Source organism: Megalobrama amblycephala, linkage group LG21 (genome assembly GCF_018812025.1).
Source record: "Megalobrama amblycephala isolate DHTTF-2021 linkage group LG21, ASM1881202v1, whole genome shotgun sequence".
Taxonomy (NCBI): Eukaryota; Metazoa; Chordata; class Actinopteri; order Cypriniformes; family Xenocyprididae; genus Megalobrama; species Megalobrama amblycephala.
In genome coordinates, this window is record NC_063064.1 from 25,923,503 (window position 1) to 25,945,512 (window position 22,010).

Sequence of the window (22,010 nt, forward strand, 5' to 3'; positions counted from 1 at the left end):
AATAGGTAATTATTAGGGGTGTGACGAGATCTCGTGGCACGAGATCTCGCGAGACTAAACTGTGACGAGATTTCTCGTCGAGGCGAAAAGTAGTCTCGTGATGTTGCCATGACAGAGTGTTAGGATGATTAGGAAAGAATATGCCACCGCTACGTTTACATTACGCCTCCATTGTCCTTTTGCTTTGTATTTAAATAAAAAAAAACCATTGAATTCAGTTGGATAACGGTCGCCGCCGCTCCATATTTACAGAGTACGCGCGACCGTTGAAAGTGAAAGTAAACGCGAGCGCGCATTCAAACATGATTTCAATACCCCGCATTTTGAAAGCGGCTCACTGATGAATACAGATATCTCTCAATATGAAAGCTATTTTAGGCAGGGCAGTTAAGTTGTAACCATCTCTCAGCTCTGTATCAAAGAAAAATTTGGTCTTATTTGCACTTTGAATATTGAGAGAGTGTGATTATGGTTGCACTTATTGTAAAGTGTTACCATAAAAATGAATAACAGTTTTCTCTTCTTATTATTTACTAGTACAAACAATAAGGTTTCATTTGTTAACATTAGTTAATGCTCTGTGAACTATCATGAACTAACAAATGACTATCAACTAACAAAGATTAATAAATACTGTAGCAAATATATTGCTCATTGTTAGTTGATGTTGGTTAATACATTAATGTTAATAAATGAGACCTTATTGTAAAGTGTTACCATTTTTATTTATACTGTTTCTATTTCTGTGATCAGATTGTGGAGAGGAGTTCAGTTAGGAGGTCAAAAGTTGTAGAAGGTCATAAATCATGTACAGTAAGGTCTGAAGAGACTGAAATCATACAGAAGAGAAGTAAGTCAGTTGAGTGGCAAAACCTTTTACAGTGCTTGAGTATTGTTGTCTTTTACTGCATATGATAATTCAGTCTCAGAAAGTAGAACTGAAATGACATTCATTACAAAATGATTAGTTAAAACATTTCAAATACACCTGCAGAATATTTTTTCTAGTCGTGTATTTCGCCATCTTGTCTCGTCTCGTGAACTCAATCTCGAGTCTCGTCTCGTCTCGTGAGATACTGGTCTCGTCACACCCCTAGTAATTATATGTCTGGCTAATGTAAATTCTGGCAAGCAAAATATTAAACAGTTAAATGTTTGAGATGGTGGGAGGAGTGATCAAGTATTCAGATGTCATCTTCTCTAACATTAAGAACACTGTGACTGGTCCACTAAGGAATGGAGACTGTTCTTTGGGCCTGATCTGAGGTCAGCATTTTTAGTTACTTATTCAGACGTGGGGTGGTTTGGGTTCAGGAAGTGACTCACTGCACCAAAAAGTACCACATCTTGCAACACAAGCAATATTATGAAACATTTCCAGTATGGAAATACAATTCCTCTGAATTTTTTTTATTTGCAATAAACTGGGCCAATAGCAAAAGCCCAAAACAACAACAAATGAAGTCTCTGGAGTGAACTGCATGATAGACACATCGAGACACATCTTACACAAATACACACATAGAACATACACAGTGCGAGAGGTGCGTATCAAGTAATAGATCAGTACACAAAAAGACACATATAAAGTTAATGAACACTCACATACAGTACACACACACACACACACACACACACAGAGCTGAAGGATTTTAAAGCAGCTGTTTCAGTCCTTCACTGCTGGTGGTAGAAACTAGGACTTCCTCTGTGTACATGTGCATTCCCCCATTTTTTTTATGGTTATCAATGAAATCCTTTTCCTGCCTTTTCCCTTGAGCCATCCATCTTCTGTTCTTCTTTGGAGAGCCCATCTATCTCCTTCTGCTTCCATTCTTGTTCTTGACTGCTTTTGTCTGATCCTCCATTTACCTTCATGTCATTGATCTGTCTATTCTCCATCTCCAGTCCCTCACTGGCTACTGCATCCGCTTCCTCCACTCTTCTCACCTGTCGCCGCCTTCTTGCGTCTCTTGATCAGCAAGGGGTTACTGGAGGCATCTAAATCTTTAATCTTCACCTGCTCGTAATCTACACGCATGGTGGCCAACGCACTGGTTAGCTCTTCCTACAAACCAAGAGAAAGAAAGAAGAAAAATTAGAAAAGAAATATAAATAGTATAACATACTTACCTTAAAAGTGCAGTAAGCAATTTCTGAGAAATGCTGTTGAAAGTGGCTCGGACCGAGCAGCACAACAAACTTGTAGCCAATCAGCAGTAGGGGGCGTGTACTCGTGAGTAACATTGGTTTTGAGTGTGTGCAGCTGGCGAATAACAATGTACTGTATGTTCATATTTTGTCATTTTGTCGTTTGTTATTTTTCGCTTCATTTTTGCAAAGCTTTATTTTGCTTCGCTTCAACTATGATAAAGAGACATTCACTTTTGCATTGTGTGTTAGTGCATTTTGCGGCGGAGCAATGAAGGGATGGGTGTGTTTGTTTGGGCTGATTTCAAAATCAACAATGTTCAACAGCATTTCTCAGAACCGCAGCATTACTGCACCTTTCACTTTTGATTACAGACATACACTCAAACCAAAAAGTATTCAGACACTAGATATAATTTTTGATATATTTGTACTAGTGGGTGCAGGACACTAAAGTTCATTTATGTAAGTGAGGATAGCAAAATAAAGTAAACTGTGACATATTATACCCAAAAAAATTTCATACAGAGGACTACCAGTAAAATTGATATATATTTTAGACCAATATTTGAGACACTTTGACCTGACCATGTTTTGTTTAAGTGTCATCTGTCATAAATAAGAAATGTTCAAGGTGTCTGAATAGATTTTGGTTCGATTGCAGCTGTTTTATTGTTTTAGTATATATGAGCAATATCACACGAGTAGCCGTGCGATATGGCTGTATATCAGCACGCTGTGATTCGTCCGTAGGCACGAGGCCGCAGGCCTTTGACACCACAGCGCTAAAACAACTTCCTTTTGCAAAAGTTCCTTTCAATTTAAAAGTCTATTGTGCTTCACTGACTCATTCTCCTGTAAAGTGTTGCCGCCATCTAATGGCGTATTAATGTAATGTTCACTCAATCCATATTACTCATTGGACATATTTATATAAAATAATATTTATTGAACAACAAATAAGCACAATTGTACAGTTCAGTCAAACATAAAGCACTAGTTATTAAAAAAAAATAGGTCACCATTTACGCTGGTATGTGGGTTTTACAAATATTTAACGAATGAAAAGGATTTTAAAGAGCTTGTGACAAAACCTCCTAACTCCATTGGATCCTCAAACTGTCAATCAAGCCTCATTAATCTGCCTCACCTCCTGAATGAAGTGCGCATGCAGTTTGGACATCTCCTCTGTGCAATGCAAAGGTAAATAAAGATCTGATGTTTGAAAAAAATTGTAAAGCGTTTTCTTTACTCAAAAAACCATATGTTTATAAAGTTTAATGTTTTACGTATTTGAAGAGCGGAGAAGAGTCTGATATGTCCCGTCTAGTTGTAGCCAATATGCTATATAAGGATGTAACGTAACGTTTATTATTATCAAATTTAATATAGCACATTTCGACTTGCTCTGGAACAAATAATAGATTAATAAGACCAAAGATTGCCCGTTCTATGTACTCAAATTGAATTATGTCTCATGTTTAACCACTATAAGAGCCAGCGGCAAATCCCCGAGGCACTGGCCGAGATGAAGCTGTTCTCGGCGGTTACAGAAGCACTGAACGGCCGCTGACGCACTCGAGCTCGCATCTCCGAAAACGTCAAAACAAATTGTAAAATAGGCGCTGTTATTAAATATGAGTCACATATTTCAGGTCTAAACAACTACATTCTCGCCTAAAAAACTATTAAAACTACAGTTCGTGGTACAAGAAGTAGTATTTGTAAAAAATTACGGTTGATTTGATCGGCCGCCATGACGGTCACTTCAAGCGGAGTGATACAAACGGTGAAAAGGCAGTAGGAGTGCTGTTATCACTGAAATATCGCATGGCTATCAGCCAATCAGATTCGAGAACCAGACAGAACTGTTGTATAAATATATATATTAGGGGTGCAACGGTTCAAATTGCTCACGGTTCGGTTCGTATCATGGTTTTAGGGTCACAGTTTCAGTACGGTTCGGTATGTGCTATGTTTAGGGAAAATAGGACTACTGTCAAATAAAAATAAAGAAAATAAGAACAAACAATCAAACTATAAGCAACATCACAAATAAGTACAATAAAGCAAATATTCAAATAAAATAAACAGTGCTTTTCAGGTTTTTTCAGGTATCTAACAGTAGTTTTCAGGTACAGAAAATGGATAAAGTAATCAAATATAAAATAACACTGCATATTATCTTTACTGTATAAAATAAATAAAGATCAATCATTATTGAAGTTACAAAAACTATTCAGTCAAGAGCAGTGAGTGATTTCTTTGTTATTTGTTGTTTAATTTAACATTAAAAACAGGCAGCAGGAATAGTTTTTTTCCCCTTTAAGACATGCACGAGCCAGTACGTTATACTGTTACGCATGCGCTGTATTTCTCGACTAATATACGTTCACTTAAGACATAACCGACTATGTTTGCTAGGATACTCGCCAAGACGGGCATGTTGACATCATTTTTGTATGAATTTGGCCGCTGAAGCGCAAGACTTGAAAGAGAACTCAGTATTTGCGCGCTGACTGAAATAAGCGTGTGCGCGCTTCAGATGAGCGCACACAAATCTTCTCACAGCGCGTGCGAGTTCTCTTTCGCGTCTTGTTCTTGAAGGTTTAAATCAGCAAGGCTTAAATGAGTTAGTTTAAACACAGACAGCAACGTGTGCTGTTCAGGTCTCACCTGTATCAACACCCGGGTGATGACGGCGTAAATGACCGGACATTAGAGCATACGGCACTCGCAGTTAACAGTTTACAAAGATTGACTATTTTGTCCACGCATTTTAATTATCGTTGTTGTAACGTTTTGCGTATCCATCGACTGAAACATACATTATCTGAACTCTGTCTGTTTTCCACGTTGCTATTTTAAACAAACCATATTAACCAATAGATGCGTCGTCATTCGAGATGGACCGCGGTACAAGTGCGTACCGAACCACACGGTTCGATTTTTTACCGAGAACCGTTGCACCCCTAATATATATATATATATATTCAGCATCATTACTCCAATTTTCAGTGTCACATGATCCTTCAGAAATCATTCTGATATGCTGATTTGCTGTAAGAAACAGTTGTTTTCAACTATTTATTTTCAGGATTCTTTGATGAATGTAAAGTTCAAAAGAACAGCATTTATCTGAAATAGAAAGTTTTTATCTATTAAAACTCTTAACTTATTATTATTATTATTGTTATATATTTTTCAACTGCATGCATTAATTACATAATTTTTTTTATGTTTTTATTCAATATTCAATTTAAATTCCATGAGTATGTTTCTAAGGTTTTTTTTTTTTTACAATGCCAAAAAAGCTACTGTGATTTAAATGAACTGGGTAGTTGTTTTTTAATTGTTATGTGGCTCCCCCTTGAGGATAGGGATGGTATTACATATAATAGAGTGTTACCAAACTTCAGTTTTAGATATCTCATTAATAAATAAGAACATAGAATACTGAAATGGTATTTGATATTATTCTAAACAAGGCCAGTGCATCCTCCGCTCACCTTGACCTCGTCCCACATCTCGCTGTCTTCCGTGAGCACTCGTGTGGTGTGGAGCGGCGTTTGGGGAACCACCATGGATTGCTGAAAGAAACATCTCAATGTTGTAATCCTGGTGTAGATGCAGTGAAATAATATCCAAGGAAACACATAAAATCAGCAGTAATACTCACATTGATCCAGGGGTGGTTCATGAATTGTTCAATGGTCATTCTTTCACTGGGGTCAGTCTTCAATAGTTGGTGAATCAACTGTTTGGCTGGAGGAGAATATTATATTATTATATATCAGTAAGAAGAACATGATCCAGTCCCCATAATCCAGATCAGTGTTTTTATATTTTAATATTTTATTGTGTAACATGACTGTTTTTTTTACTACATAAAATACTGGTCAAAATTTTGGAAACATTACTATTTTGTTTTTTAAAGGATCATGTGACACTGAAGACTGGAGTAATGGCTGATGAAAATTCAGCTTTACATCACAGAAATAAAATGCATTTTAAAGTATATTAAAATAGAAAACCATTATTTTAAATTGTAATAATATTTCACAATAATATTTCTGTATTTTTGATCAAATAAATGCAGCCTTGATGAGCATAAGACTTTTTTTCAAAAACAAATTTTACTAAAAATATTGTTTCCAAATTTTTTTTGGAACACACATGTGTGTGTGTGTGTGTGTGTGTTTGTGTGCATTGTAAATTAAATGTTTTAATATATTTAAGAATATATCTACTATATACTACTATCTACAACTATTGTTGTTATACTTTTACTCCATATTTAAAGGTGCCCAAGAACCAGTTTTTACAAGATGTAATATAAGTCTAAGGTGTCCCCTGAATGTGTCTGTGAAGTTTCAGCTCAAAATACCCCATAGTTTTTTTTAATTAATTTTTTTAACTGCCTATTTTGGGGCATCATTAACTATGCACCGATTCAGGCTGCGGCCCCTTTAAATCACGCGCTCCCTGCCCCCCGTGCTCTCGACTATAATACAGTGCATTTACAAAGTTCACACAGCTAATATAACCCTCAAATGGATCTTTACAAGATGTTCATCATGCATACTTCATGCATGCGTTGGATCATGTGAGTATAGTATTTATTTGGATGTTTACATTTGATTCTGAATGAGTTTGATAGTGCTCCGTGGCTAACGGGCTAATGCTACACTGTTGGAGAGATTTATAAAGAATGAAGTTGTGTTTATGAATTATACAGACTGCAAGTGTTTAAAAATGAAAATAGCGACGGCTCTTGTCTCCGTGAATACTGTAAGAAACGATGGTAACTTTAACCACATTTAACAGTACATTAGCAACATGCTAACAAAACATTTAGAAAGACAATTCACAAATATCACTAAAAATATCATGATATCATGGATCATGTCAGTTATTATCGCTCCATCTGCCATTTATCGCTGTTGTCCTTGCTTGCTTACCTAGTCTGATGATTCAGCTGTGCACAGATCCAGACGTTAATACTGGCTGCCCTTGTGTAATGCCTTGAACATGGGCTGGCATATGCAAATATTTGGGTCATACATATTAATGATCCCGACTGTTACGTAACAGTCAGTTATGTTGAGATTCGCCTGTTTTTCTGAGGTCTTTTAAACAAATGAAATTTACATAAGAAGGAGGAAGCAATGGAGTTTGAAACTCAATGTATGTCTTTTCCATGTACTGAACTCTTGTTATTCAACTATGCCAAGGTAAATTCAATTTTTGATTCTAGGGCACCTTTAATATTCTTTTAAATTGCATGAATATATGTTTCTAATGCTTTAAAAATAAAATAAAATAATTAAAAAAGGCACTGGAGATTGCAAATGAAAAAATATGCAAAAGCTATACTTTGCACTGAATTATGAAAAACATAACCATACATACATAAAACAGGTCCAAGTGATTACATGTAGTTAGTGAAATGGCAAACAAAACAAAAGCGACACTGCCCTCTGGTGGTTACCAGCCAACCTGAAGTTAAAATGCCCCTTACCCTCCTCAGACACATCAGCCCACTCAGGGTTGGGAAACTCGTATTGGCCCATGCGGATACGCCGCTTCATTCCCGGTGAAATGGCCTGTCCTGTGTTTGAGTAGAATGGTGGAAACCCACACAACCTTCATGTAACATAAAAAGGAACAAAGCAGTTTCAGAGAGTTTAATAGAAGCTATAAAAAGTACAGCACAGCCTTTAACACTTAAGTTAACACCAAGCAGAGTCATTATACTCACAGGATGTACATGATCACACCCAGAGACCACATATCACATGATTTGTCGTATTTCTCGGGTCCTAAAACTTCCGGGGCTAGAGAAAAGATCGTACGATTACTTTAGCCGACCAAGTGTTATTCTTCACGATCCATTTACTATAACTCTGTCTCTCTCTCTCTCTCTCTGTTTAAAGAGAGGTGAAGAATATACCTTTCATGAAAAGAGTGGCATTCATCTTACTGACCTACATAATATGGCGTGTAGCAGGGCGTCTGTAACATGTTATGCAGTGAAGTCTCTTTAGCAAAGCCAAAATCTGTTAGTTTGAGAACTCCAATGTCTTCTTTACTAGTGTAGAGCAGGTTCTCTGGCTGAGGAGGGCAAAGGGAAGCTCATAAGATTGTGAACATAAAGAGATTCTTAATCCCAGTTTCCTCATATATAATTCCTTAATGTATAATATAAACAGTTAATTTGTTACCTTGATGTCTCTGTGTGCGATGTTCATGTTGTGCAGATACTGGATGGCTGTGCCGATGTCTCTCATGATCCCAGAGGCCTCTGCAGATATAATACAGAGGTAATGCAATGTGATACCAGTGCAATTTCATGATTATAAGTGTAAGAGATCAGGGGACTTCAATTATCTCCACTATTAATTTCCTGCCTCAAAATATAAACTATAAATAAACTAACTAACCCATGGAAGTTATATGGGAAATAACCTCATCATAACCATAATCATGTTCATAGTTAACTAACAGACCTACTAACCAACAGAAAGTATTATATATTATTTATATATTTTATTTGAATATTTATGTTTATAATTTATATTTAGAACGTAGTTAAATCACATGGAAAGTTTATTGCATTATTTATAGTTAACTAACTAATTAACAACTAACGGAAATTACATAGTAAATTAATCTCATCATAATAATTATCATAATGTTAAAGGGTTAGTTTACCCAAAAATGAAATTTCTGTCATTAATTACTCACCCTCATGTCATTCCAAACCCGTAAGACCTTTGTTCCGCTTCAGAACACAAGATATTTACGAAAATATTGACCTGCAATCCAGTAGGGGGAGCACTATGACACATGCGTGTTGTGTTGACTTAAAGGGATAGTTCACCCAAAAATGAAAATTTGATGTTTGTCTGCTTACCCCCAGCACATCCAAGATGTAGGTGACCTTGTTTCTTCAGTAGAACACAAATGATGATTTTTAACTCCAACCGCTGCCGTCTGTCAGTCAAATAATGCGAGTGAATGGGAACTCGAACAATAAGAGTCGAAAAAACTTGCATAGAAAAATACAAATAAAACCCTGCGGCTTGTGATGACACATTGATGTCCTGAGACACGAAACGATCGGTTTGTGCGAGAAACCGAACAGTATTTATATCATTTTTTACCTCTAATACACCACTATGTCCAACCGCGTTCAGCACTCGCTTAGTGAGGTCTGATCGCGCTCTGACAACGTTGAGAGCGCATTGTTAATTAGTTAGTTAAAAAAATGATATAAATACTGTTCGGTTTCTCACACAAACCGATCGTTTCGTGTCTCAGGACATCAATGTGTTGTCACGAGCCGCAGGGTTTTATTTGGATTTTTCTATGCAAGTTTTTTCGACTCTTATTGTTCGAGTTCCCATTCACTCGCATTATAAGACTGACAGATCGCGACGGTTGCAGTTAAAAATCATCATTTGTGTTCTACTGAAGAAACAAGGTCACCTACATCTTGGATGCGCTGGGGGTAAGCAGATAAACATCAAATTTTCATTTTTTGGTGAACTATCCCTTTAAAACCAGGAGTTGAAGTGAATGCACTTTGGATGATTTTATTGTGTAAATCATAAATATAGAGGTAAATTATGTCATTTTTTGCGCAAAGAAAGCACTTCATAAAATCGAGGTTAAACCACTGATGTCACATGGATTACTTTAATGAGGACTTTCCTATCGTTCTGGACCTTAAATGTGTAAATTGTTTTGCTCCCATTTAAGAGACAGAATCCTCTTGGATTTCATAAAAAATATTTCCATTTGTGTTCCGAAGATGAACAAAGGTCTTACGGGTTTGGAATGACATGAGGGTGAGTAATTCATGACAGAAATTTCATTTTTGGGTGAACTAACCCTTTAATCATATTCATAGCTAGCAACTAGCTAACCATCTAATATAAATAATATGGGAAATTAACCTCATCATAATTAAACCATAATTTATCAACTAAATGGAAATTACATGGGAAATTAACTTCCTCACCATTTACATTGTTAACCAACTAACTAACGGAAAATATATAGGAAATTATTCTCCTCTTCATTTTTATTGTTAACTAACAAACTAAACAACTAAATAGAAATTACATGGGAAATTAACTCAACATTCATAGTTAACCAACTAACTCTACTCTTAAACTTCATTATCACCATGTAAAAATTGGTGGCAAGAGAAATTATAGACTTGCTATGTGAATGTGTGAGTGTGAATGTGTGTGTGTGTGTGTGTGTGTGTGTGTGTGTGTGTGTGTGTGTGGTCCTGGTAAACCCCACATTATGAGGAAGAAAGGTCCCCACAATGATAGTAATACCAGTCATTTTTGACCTTGTGGGGAAATTTTGTCCCCATTTTTAGTCCCCGTGAGGAAAACAGCTTCTAAATCACACTAAATTATTCTGTGATGGGTAGGTTTAGGTTTAGGGGATAGAATATAGTTTGTACAGTATAAAAACCATAATGTCTATTCAAGGGATAGTTCACCCAAAAATGAAAATTTGATGTTTATCTGCTTACCCCCAGCGCATCCAAGATGTAGGTGACTTTGTTTCTTCAGTAGAACACAAATGATGATTTTTAACTCCAACCGTTGCCGTCTGTCAGTCAAATAATGCGAGTGGATGGGAACTTCTACTATAAGAGTAAATAAAACTTGCATAGACAAATCCAAATGAAACCCTGCGGCTCGTTTCGTGTCTTAGGACATCAATGTGTCGTCACGAGCCGCAGGGTTTCATTCGCATTATTTGACTGACAGACGGCAACGGTTGGAGTTAAAAATCATCATTTGTGTTCTACTGAAGAAACAAAGTCACCTACATCTTGGATGCCCTGGGGGTAAGCAGATACACATCAAATTTTCATTTTTGGGTGAACTATCCCTTTAAATGTCCCCATAAAACATGAAAACCCATGTGTGTGTGTGCCATCGTGTATATACATTTGTATGCTACGTGTTTGTGTGTGTGTGTGTGTGTGTGTGTGCGCTATAAAAACAAAGAGGCGCATAACCCACCTCGCTCAGTGAAGGCCTGGTCTCCTCTGGCCTGAATTCTGCTGAAGAGCTCTCCCCCCTCCATACTGACACACACACACACACACACACACACACACACACACACACACACACTTTCTAATTATACAGCTTAATGCACAAATTCACAATCACAATAAGCTGAGTTCTTTTCCCAGCTGAGCATGTGAAAAAACAACAACAACTTATAGAAATGATGTGAATCATATTATTGCCAAAATGTCCAAAAACAAGAGGGAGAGAGGAAATGAGCTCCAATTAAGGAATGGAACGTTTGTCTCTGTGAATCTCGGACTGTGTCAGTCCCTCTCTGCTCCTCTGAGTGATGTACTTCCACTCGCAGTGAGAGGAGAGCGCTCTCAGTCACTCCAGATAAAGCCACTTAATACAGCACTCAAAGCCACCGTTTGATTAAACACAGTTTTGTGGCTTTGAGTCCATGTCTGTTAGCTTTGAGGTTATCAATGGGAAAGAATGAGCAGAATTCACTTTTAGAATTTAGAATTTACAGTCTGTCTTTCTTTTTAATTAGAACATTTATAGAATGAGAATGTCCCCTAAAACCACATGCAGCAAGCACTATTATTAAGACTACTGGCTATTTTTTTTTTTTTTTTTTTTTTTAAAAAGGGATGAGCCATTTAATGTTTTTATGGGTAGAATTATTTTATGGTGTTTTTAAAGTCTTGTGGTTGCTCTTACTAAAAAAATACGGTTCAAATGGACGAGAATTCAATGGAAAATCCAGTGAGGTAGCCTACTACTAGTGAAAAGGAGAACTGAAACCTTCATTCAGAACAAGACTGTGACACAAGATCACAAGATATCACTGAGCACAAAAAAACAGTAATGTGTTCTGGTTTTTTTTCCTGTCATGTCTTTAAAGAAAATGAAATGTCACTAGTTAAGGACCTTGACTGACTGCATAAAAAGAACTGTACTATTTCTGGCAGCCGAGCATGATGGAAAATTAAGTTTTACCACTGACAGGACTCACCATTCCATAATTATGAGAAGACACTTTTTCCCACGATACATGTTTTCATAGATGCTGAGGATCCGAACTATATGTGGCCCTCCGGATACTCGCCAGTGCAGTTCCACTTCTCTCTGGGCTTTTGGACACTCATATAGAATCTAAAGAGACAAGAAAAAAATTGCAGACTGACAAAAATTCAAAAGTGTTGGTCAGCACATTTGTTCTTTTATTCTTTTTTTAAAGAAATGAATGATTTTATTCTGCAAAGATTCACTAAATTGATCAAAAGCATATTTATAAGATTATTTATAAAATATTTTATACAGAACATTTTTTTAAATTGCTTTGTTGACAGCATATGAAGCTCTTTTTTTATCTGTGGTAATCGACAGCATGTTACAGATGCAGTCGAAGAAGCTTAAATTGTCTTCAACCTGGAGTATCGCATTATTAAATGTCCACCGCTTTCCAGACGCTTGCTGCTCATTATAGAAGAACAGTTATGCAATAGCTCGTTTCATATAAAAGAAAAGAACATTTCTATTCATTTTATGCAATTTACTACACAGAGTCAGTACAGAAAGTCCTATGTGTTCGTCCTTGCACATGCATGCACTGTGAGACCTTGACATTGCACATGCATCCCATCAGAGTGTATTTTGGGGCCTGAAAGCTTCTGCTGCAGTAACACCAGTGTATGGGTCCCTTTTTAAGGAACATGATGTCTGTGATCAATTGATACTGACTGTAGTAGATTCATAAACTTTGCTATTGTCATAAAAGCTATTTACAAAAAAAGACTAGCTTATAACCACACAGGATGTCTTAAAGGGAGAGTTCAAAAATGAAAATGTTTTCATCATTTTAAACCTCTATGACTTCCTTTCTTCCATGGAACACAGAAGAAGATATTCTGAAGAATCTTTCAAAGGTTTTTTTCCATTAAATGAAAGTCAGTCATTGACTTTCACTCACTGTGTGAACAAAAGAGAAAAAAAACACTTCTTAAAATATCTTCTTTTGTGTTTATTACTCTCATTGTGGTGTTAATTCTGTCACACTAAAAACTATTTTTGACCTGAAATAAAACCAATTAAGGTAGATGTCACCACATGAAACAATTACTAGCAAAGAAATGTGCTATATCCATTTACACATTTTAAAAAGTTCAGCGATTGTTTATATGCAAGTATACAGAAATGGGGATTTGGTATTAATTTCTATCAATTAAAGCCCAAAAGCACTTGCAGAGATGTGAACTGCACGCAATTTCATTTGACTCCCGCCCACATTGTCTCCGTCTCTGCAGTTGATAAACTAAAAGTTCACAGTGTGTGTGGGTGAAAAAGAGGCGCATTGCGTTTGCTTTCCGACTAACAGCAGCCAAAAGACAATTTGAGTCATTTAACAGAGATGCCCGTGGGAAGGAGTTTCAAGGGCAGTGTTGTAAATGACTGACTGGAGTAACCTTTATAGTTCACTCTTGATTCACAGACATACAGGAACCACCTCCAAAAAAAAAAAAAAAAAAAGAAATCTACGCTGTAGAATCACAGGGGAACACATGTCAGGAAACTCCTTTTACAACAATAACACAGAACAGAAGCTGTGGTTTGAAGAAAACCACGAGAGTATCAGATAACACACACACGCATTAAATCACATGTGCACTGGTTTTACTACATAAGCTTTATGGGTAATCTTGTAAAATGATTAATTTCTAAAGGGAGATGGCATCTGCTGCTTTGAATGAGAGCACTGTCTGGTGATAACAAACTTGTAAACTTTCAAAGAATACTTGAGTTTTTTATTTTTATTACAACTAGTAGAATGTAATGGTTAAGTATTAAACTAGACACAGTGCATAGTAACACCTTGGCGACCATTTAGAACATACTAGGAACTGCACAGCAACGCCCTGGCAACCACCCTGAACACCCAACTGCTTAGCAACGCCCTGGGAACTGCCCAGAACACCATAGGAACTGCATAGCAACACCTTGGCAACTACCCAGAAGAACACCCATGAAACTGCATAGCAACACCTTGGCAACTACCTAGAAGAACCAAGGAAGTACATATTCAACAACCAAGAACAGCCTAGGACATGCATAGCAATGCCTTAGTATCAGCCCAGAACACCCTAGGACCTGCATAACAACACCTTGGCAACTACCCAGAACACCCTAGGAAGTGCATATTCAACCACCCAGAACAGCCTAGGACCTGCATAGCAACTTCCTGTCAACAGTCCAAAAAACCCTAGGAACTGAATAACAGCATCTTGGCAACTGCCCAGAACACCCTAGGACATGCAAAGCAATGTCTTAGTATCAGCCCCGAATACCCTATAACCTGCATAGCAACGCCATGGCAACAGTCCAAAACACCCTAGGAACTGCATAGCAATACCATGGCAACCACTCAGAACATCTTAGAAACTGCATAACAAACACCTAGAACACTCTAAGAACTGCAGATCAACCATCCAGAACACCCGGAACTGCATAGCAGCGTCTTGGCAACCACTCATAACACCTTAGAAACTGCATGGCAACTACCAAACTTACCTAGGAAGTGCATATTTAACCACCCAGAACAGCCTAGGACACGCATAGCAATGCCTTAGTATCAGCCCAGAACACCCTAGGAACTGCATAGCAACGCACCCTGGCAACTGACCAGAGCATCCTAGGAGCGCCCTGGCAATCACCAAGAACACCCTATAAACTGTATATTAACACCCTGGCAACCCCATTCAAACACCTTTGGAACTGCATGGCAACACCCTAGCAACCACTCATAAAAACTTAGCATGCAGCAGCACACAGCTCACGTTTCTTTAGTTTCGTTTACATCATTTTGAGCCAGGTTTTTCAGTTATATTACAAGCTAAAATGGCCTGAATTAAAGGGTTAGTTCACCCAAAAATGAAAATAATTACTCACCCTCATGTCGTTCTACAATCATAAGAACTTCGTTCATCTTTGTAACACAAATTAAGATATTGTTGATGAAATCTGATGGCTCAGTGAGGCCTCTATTGAGAGCAAAGCCATTCAAACTCTCAAGGTCCATAAAGGTTCCACAAACTTGTAAACTTACAAAGAATACTTGAGTTTTTTATTTTTATTACAACTAGTAGAATCTAATGGTTAAGTATTAAACTAGACACTGCATAGTAACACCTTGGCGACCATTTAGAACATACTAGGAACTGCACAGCAACGCCCTGGCAACCACCCTGAACACCCAACATTCTGAAAAATGCTGGCTTAAAAATAACCCAGGTTGAGTTGAAAATGGACAAACCCAGCAAATGGGTTGTTTTTAACCCAGTGAATGAGTTGTTTTAACCCAGTGGTTGGGTTAAAACAATTACCAATTGTAAAAGCGCTATATAAATAAATTTGACTTGACTTGACTTGACTTAATAGTTTTACTATTACTTTTTGTGCGCCAAAAAAAAAAAAAATCACTGATTTGATTCGTAAAGCTCAGAAGCAGTGTTTTGAAATCAGCCCATATAGATATTGTTGAAAAGTCTTTACTTCGTTTTTTTTTTGCCGCACAAAAAGTAACGTTGTCGCTTTATAATATTAAGATAGAATCAGTGAACTCACATGAACTGTTTCAAATATTTTTAGTACCTTTATGGACCTTGAGAGTTTAAATGGCTTTGCCTCACTGAGCCATCGGATTTCATCAACAATATCTTAATTTGTGTTCAGAAGATGAACAACGGTCTTATACGGGTGAGTAATAAATTACATTATTTTCAGTTTTGGGTTAAGTAACCCTTTAAGGCCACTAATATTATGTACAATAATGCGAAATTCTATTTACCATGAAAGCAATCGGTTTGCTCAACTTAGTCAGTATATGCAACAGGCAGTTCATCAGCATGTCTGCAGAGATTGATAGCAGAATGCATGATGGTTATATTGACTGCTGAAGCTTTATGATTGAATTTAATTTCCTGAATCTACAGCCTCAGGATTTAATAGTCTCAGCAGTAAAATTAACTGCGAGACGAGTCTATATACTTCCTCCTGGTTTCCGTTTAGTAAATAACAAGTTACATTCGTTGAAGTGAGTCATTCATTTGAAAGAGAAGGATGGATGTTGTTTGCAGTAATGACACATACTGTTTATATTTAGTTGTTTATTTATACGTCGAAATTACATTTGTTGGTGTAGTCTAAACTGATGCTGTTATATTAAAAAATATTTTCAGTAAACATTTTCATGTTACCTCATGAAGCTTTTTTCACTTTTTACAGCTAGTGTAAAATATTTATAATGGTGAATGCAACCAGAAGGGTTCTATGACCACAGTTTCCTTAAAGAAAACCTTACACAACTGAAAACAGAGTGGGGAATTACATCTTCTAGAAACCACATTTCAGTTTCACCTCAGAAACATTTACAAATGCGTGGGTGTTTTGTCATTTTGGTCTGTTTTGTCGTTTGAAGCGTCTCAACTCGATTTATTTGAGGTCAACGTAATCGTAACCATCTCACACTTGGTTTTTGATCAAACAGAGACACGCACGAGTGTTTATATTACTTTCCATGTTTGTCCAAGTCACGTTTTATGATAATACATGAAACATGACTCTCTGATCTGTCTAAAATAAGACCCTTGTAAAAGACACCACAGCATTACACAGCAGTCTTCTCTGAGCTGCTTTATAAAAACTATTCTTATCTCATACTGTTTATTGGGTCTGTTGTAAAAATCACTGAATACTATTAGTACAGAGTTCGAGTTTAATTCATAGCCCAGATTTCCTTATGTAAACTCTTATAAACTGCTATAGCATAAAACTGACCCGCCTAAGTAACGAACTTCTACAGACACATTGGCAGCTCTTGCAAATTCGTCATACAGCTCTGTCACACTCTGTCTTCTGTTTCACCCATGGGGGAAACAAATTTCATCCCCCTCGCATAGAAAACATAAAGCGCCTTCCAGATGAACCTTGCGGCACACTGTGAAATATGCCAGGATTGAACAAAGGCTGAATCCTGAACAATGGCTGGACCCTGAATGTAGAATCTGTGCGGAAAGATGAACTCAAACACTGAACAGCGAGAGTGGCAGTGCCAGGGCTGTAATATGAACCAGTCGAGCATACGGTAGCTGGCTGCACAATGGGAACGGTGAAAGGCCATTGAACAGGGCTCACGCATCTTTTCTTTGCCATTTTACCACCACGGTAATTTATTAGATTATGTAAGAAATATAACTTAAGCATGAGAAAGGTTCTGATTTTGTCTAATTGACTATATATATATATATATATATATATATATATATATAGGCCTATATATATATATATATATATATATATATATATATATATATATATATATATATATATACAGTCAAACCAAAATTTATCCACTTTATGAAGAATTTTTGGGTATAATATGTCAGTTTACTTTATTTTGCTATCCTCACTTACATAAATCAACTATAGTGTCCTGTACCCACTAGTAAAAATATATCAAAAATATAAAAAATGTCAGAATAATTTTTGGTTTGACTATATAATCCTTGCTATATATATATATATATATATATATATATATATATATATATATATATACACACACACACACAAAAAAAAGATTACTCCTAAATTACTCCTTACTTACCTGTACGTTATTTTTGTTACTAGATATATAGAATATAATATGCAATTTAAATAATAAATATCATAATAATATAAATATGTATAAAATATAAACAATAATAAATAAATAATAATTAATAATATTATATATATATATATATATATATATATATATATATATATATATATATATATATATTAATAATGAAAATAATAAAATGTAAAAAATAATAAAATTAATAAAAGTCAGAAGTAAAAACAAGTTATGTTGTAATATTTAGATATATAAATTATTATTATTAATAATAAATAAATTAGTATTAATAATAACAATTATAATAACAATTGTACATATATATATATATATATATATATATATATAATATAATTAAGTATGAATAAAAATGAAATGTTGAATAAAAAAACAACTTATGTGTATATATATATATATATATATATATATATGTGTGTGTGTGTGTGTGTGTGTGTGTGTGGTCAAACCAAAAATTATTCATTTTTGATATATTTTTACTAGTGTGTGCAAGACACTATAGTTCATTTATGTAAGTGAGAATAGCAAAATAAAGTAAACTGTGACATATTATACCCAAAAATTCATACAGTGGACTAACAGTAAAATTGATAAAAATTTGGAACCAAAACTTATTCAGACTTAAGTGTTATCTGTCATAATTAAGATGAATTTTTTCTGACACAATTTAACTCTGAGATCTTGTCATTTTATTACCTTTTTTACTATAGTGAATAAACTGTATTAATGAATGAAATGTTCAAGGTGTCTGAATACATTTTGCTTTGACTGTATATATATATATTCATTTTCAACAATTCAACGATTATGTATGTAATTACATCAAGAACAGAGGTGGATGTTGTTATATTTGCCTGTCCTGAGAAGTTGACCTTTTAAACCAGGATTGTTTCCTCTTCTAAACGTTTTTAAATGGACCAACACTTCTACTGGACTATATATGCAAGGTACAGGTTTGCAATATAGAGATGGCAGTGTAATAAATAGATCTCAGGGGTTCGATCAGGCTGTAAGATATCTTTTCCTTGTTGGCCGCTGTTCAAGTCCAATATGGGAAATCAAGAGTGAATTAAATGAATTAGATTTAAAGGATGGCTTCCGTCCAGCTAAACAGAGTGGATTAAACAGCACCTATACACTAACATTCATTACACTTAGCCATCAACATGCAACTTAATTAAAAGCCTGCCGAGATGGACAGCTCTGCCCTATGCCTGTTTACCCTGTGATTAAAATCAGAGAGGATATTGGGCAATAAATTACTCCTGAATGACTCACGAGATCAGGTCAATTTGATTTGCATTGTGTCCCAGCACAATGAGATTCTTTTAGGATAGCACACTATCTTACAACACAACCCTCTGGACAATAAGCATCAAAAGCGGCTTATTTACATTTTGCAGTGTCATTAGCATAATAATGTGCAATGGCTCTATCACTCTCAAGATATATTTGGGATGGTATGCCAATTGAGCTTAAGTGAGAACCGGTTGGTCACCGTGATCACGTTGGCTCTGTGTGATATTCAGCTCCTGACTTTAACCATTATGAGAGACACTGAACATGTATGTCAGGTCAGCTGCTGTTTAAACAAAGTTAGATATCTTCCACTAAGTTGTAAAGCACTATGAGAACAGGTGCAGTCCAGACTTGCCAAACCAGCCAGAAAAACAACAAGGGGCAGGGAAGCTTATAAGTTCTTTTGACTAATTGCTTCCCAAATTAAAAAAAGAGAGATTACAAATCATTACCTGAAGTTGTGGTACACTCTGCATCTCTTTAAGCTCCTCCCACAAATTTCCCCAAAGTATTATTTAAAATAAATATTATTTTATTCAAATATAATTTATATTTATAATTAGTATTTATTTAAATAAGATTAGTGCTGTGAAACGATTAATCGCGATTAATCGCATCCAAAATAAGTTTGTTTACATAATGTGTGTACTGTGTATATTTATTATGTATGTATATATATATATATATACATACTGTATACATACACACACGTATATATTTAACAAAAATATTTATATATATATATATATAATATAAATTATATATATATATATATATATATATATATAAATATACATGTAAATATTTCTTAAATAAATGCATGTATGTGTGTGTATTTATATTTACATAATAAATATACACAGTACACACATATTATGTAAACAAACGTTTATTTTGGATGCGATTAATCGCGATTAATCGTTTGACAGCACTAAATAAATATTAATTATATTAAGGTTTAAAATGAGTATTTTTATAATTAAAATATAACTTACTAGAACTAACTTAGCGAATAAAAATTGCACTATTCCTCCGCTTTCTTCTCTTTACTGTCTGCATATTGAGTTCCTCGATCCAGCTGGATTACACTGGACAGTAAATCCATGTTCATGATGCCACGTGGGTGACAAGTTTCCATTGCACTGCCTGAATGCTGTGTGTCACACCTCGTCTCCTTAAAGAGCCAAGTCAGATCCGGTAACCCTTCAAACTGTGGCCCTCCAGTTTCCAAGAACCTGAACACTGTTTGTAACGCCGACTACACGAGGCATGGTGACCTGCTCTCCTACATATAGAGACACTTAATACAAGTAAATGAACTGTTTGCTGTGACATCAGGTGCTAGAACTCATAGTGAAGACATAATGATTTACTCTCTTGGCTACTGAGATTAGCTCAAGGAAAATCTACAGTCTCTTACTTGTATATGAAACTGTGGTTTTTCAAAGCTGTCATATAACCAGGTAAAGAATTAATGTGTTCAAGACTTTACATTAAGCAATATTTGAACCTAAAATCACTTTATATTCATATAAACTATGGTCTAAACCCTTAATCTTAATATTGCAAAAAGAAGTTCTACCCCTTGTGCTTAATGGTTTGAGGCAAGAGGACTGGTTTTGAAACAAAACAACAATTATTGAATCAGAACAGGGTTTATTATGCTAGCTGGCCGAAAAACATGTATTAGCTATACGAGTTGAGTCAACTCTCCCATTAAAAATCCAGACATCTGGATGGATCCCCATTACAACATGTGTGTAATTTACCTTCAGCGCGCACTTTTGTCCGGTTTTCTTATTGTAGCACTCCACCACTTTGCCGTTGACACCCAGACCCAACACTTGACTGGAGACTTTGTAGTCATCAGTCACGGCATGACGCTTGATTTCCAGTTTGGGATAGACAGGCAGAGGGAACTGAGTGGAGTCGGTGTCTGCGGGCTCGTTCTCTGGGTGAGGAGACGCGGCGCTCTCGCTCGCTTCTGTCTTCTCGCTCTGCGCTTCGGGCTTTGGCTCGGGCTCAGACGAGTCCGCGTTGTCCGTTTGAGACTTTCCATTCTGGAGCATCTTTCAGCGTGCAGATGTAATTAAGCTATTAGAGACTCAACGTCGAGGGTCTTTTAAAATCCACAGATAAACTATCCGCGCAGGTCCCGCTGTCAGTGAGTGACGCTGTTCCGAAAATACACCTCTGATGAATTCCTGTGATGACTTATGGTTACAGAATTACTGCACATTTACCAGAATTAAGTCGCTTATATTCAGATACATATAAGTAAAATACCGGTTTCAACATTTCAAGTTGAAGACTATCATAAATAAAGTTACAAATTAAAGTTAAAAAGTAACAAATAATTAAAATTCGCTTATGAATAAGATTTTGTCCAGTTATTAGAATGAATTCTAAAACAGTGTTATCTAATCATAAAAGTCATATTCACGTTCAGTTGAAAAGGTCCCAGTTAAAAAGTGTGAAATGAAAAAGAAAGTGTCTTTGTCCTGCGGAGTTCCCGTCATTGACTGTAAACCCGCTGTGTCTCTGTGTGTGTGTGTGTGTGTGTGTGTGTGTGTGTTCACATGGGGTCAGTGTCTGTTGCGGAAGCTCGAGCTCCTGAACCGCTAGTCTCTTAAAGGAGCCGCGCACATTTATTGACCAGAGAAAATGAAGAGTTCAGATGTTCAGTTCCTCTGATGTTTAGGTTCAGTAATTTCACTTTAATGTCAATTAATAGGTCATTTTCATTGCCATTAAAGTGAATTAACTGAAAATAAACATACAAGCTTGATAAAAATGCTCATTTTAGAAGAAAATTT

At 36.0% G+C, this 22,010-nt stretch overlaps 1 protein-coding gene across 1 annotated transcript; it reads right to left on the minus strand.

Moving 5' to 3' along the window:
- Positions 1-1,389: 1,389 nt before the first annotated feature.
- On the minus strand, positions 1,390-21,907 carry mapkapk3 (MAPK activated protein kinase 3). Its single transcript, XM_048172047.1, has 10 exons — positions 20,964-21,907; positions 12,220-12,359; positions 11,205-11,269; positions 8,373-8,452; positions 8,136-8,262; positions 7,910-7,985; positions 7,670-7,794; positions 5,828-5,913; positions 5,658-5,738; positions 1,390-2,065 (listed from the first exon to the last, which is right to left on the minus strand). The coding sequence occupies exons 1-10, from the start codon at positions 21,261-21,263 to the stop codon at positions 1,910-1,912; spliced, it is 1,236 nt and encodes a 411-aa protein (XP_048028004.1). The 5' UTR covers positions 21,264-21,907; the 3' UTR covers positions 1,390-1,909.
- Positions 21,908-22,010: the final 103 nt, after the last annotated feature.

Bases quoted from the DNA above. Each gene is read 5' to 3' on its own strand.
- mapkapk3 (XM_048172047.1), bottom strand. From the start codon at position 21,263: ATGCTCCAGAATGGAAAGTCTCAAACGGACAACGCGGACTCGTCTGAG. The intron at 7,986-8,135 runs GTCAGTAAGATG...TCTTTTCTCTAG, and splicing joins CTACACGCCATATTATGTAG to CCCCGGAAGTTTTAGGACCC. The intron at 2,066-5,657 runs GTGAGCGGAGGA...CTTGGTTTGTAG, and splicing joins AGATGTGGGACGAGGTCAAG to GAAGAGCTAACCAGTGCGTT.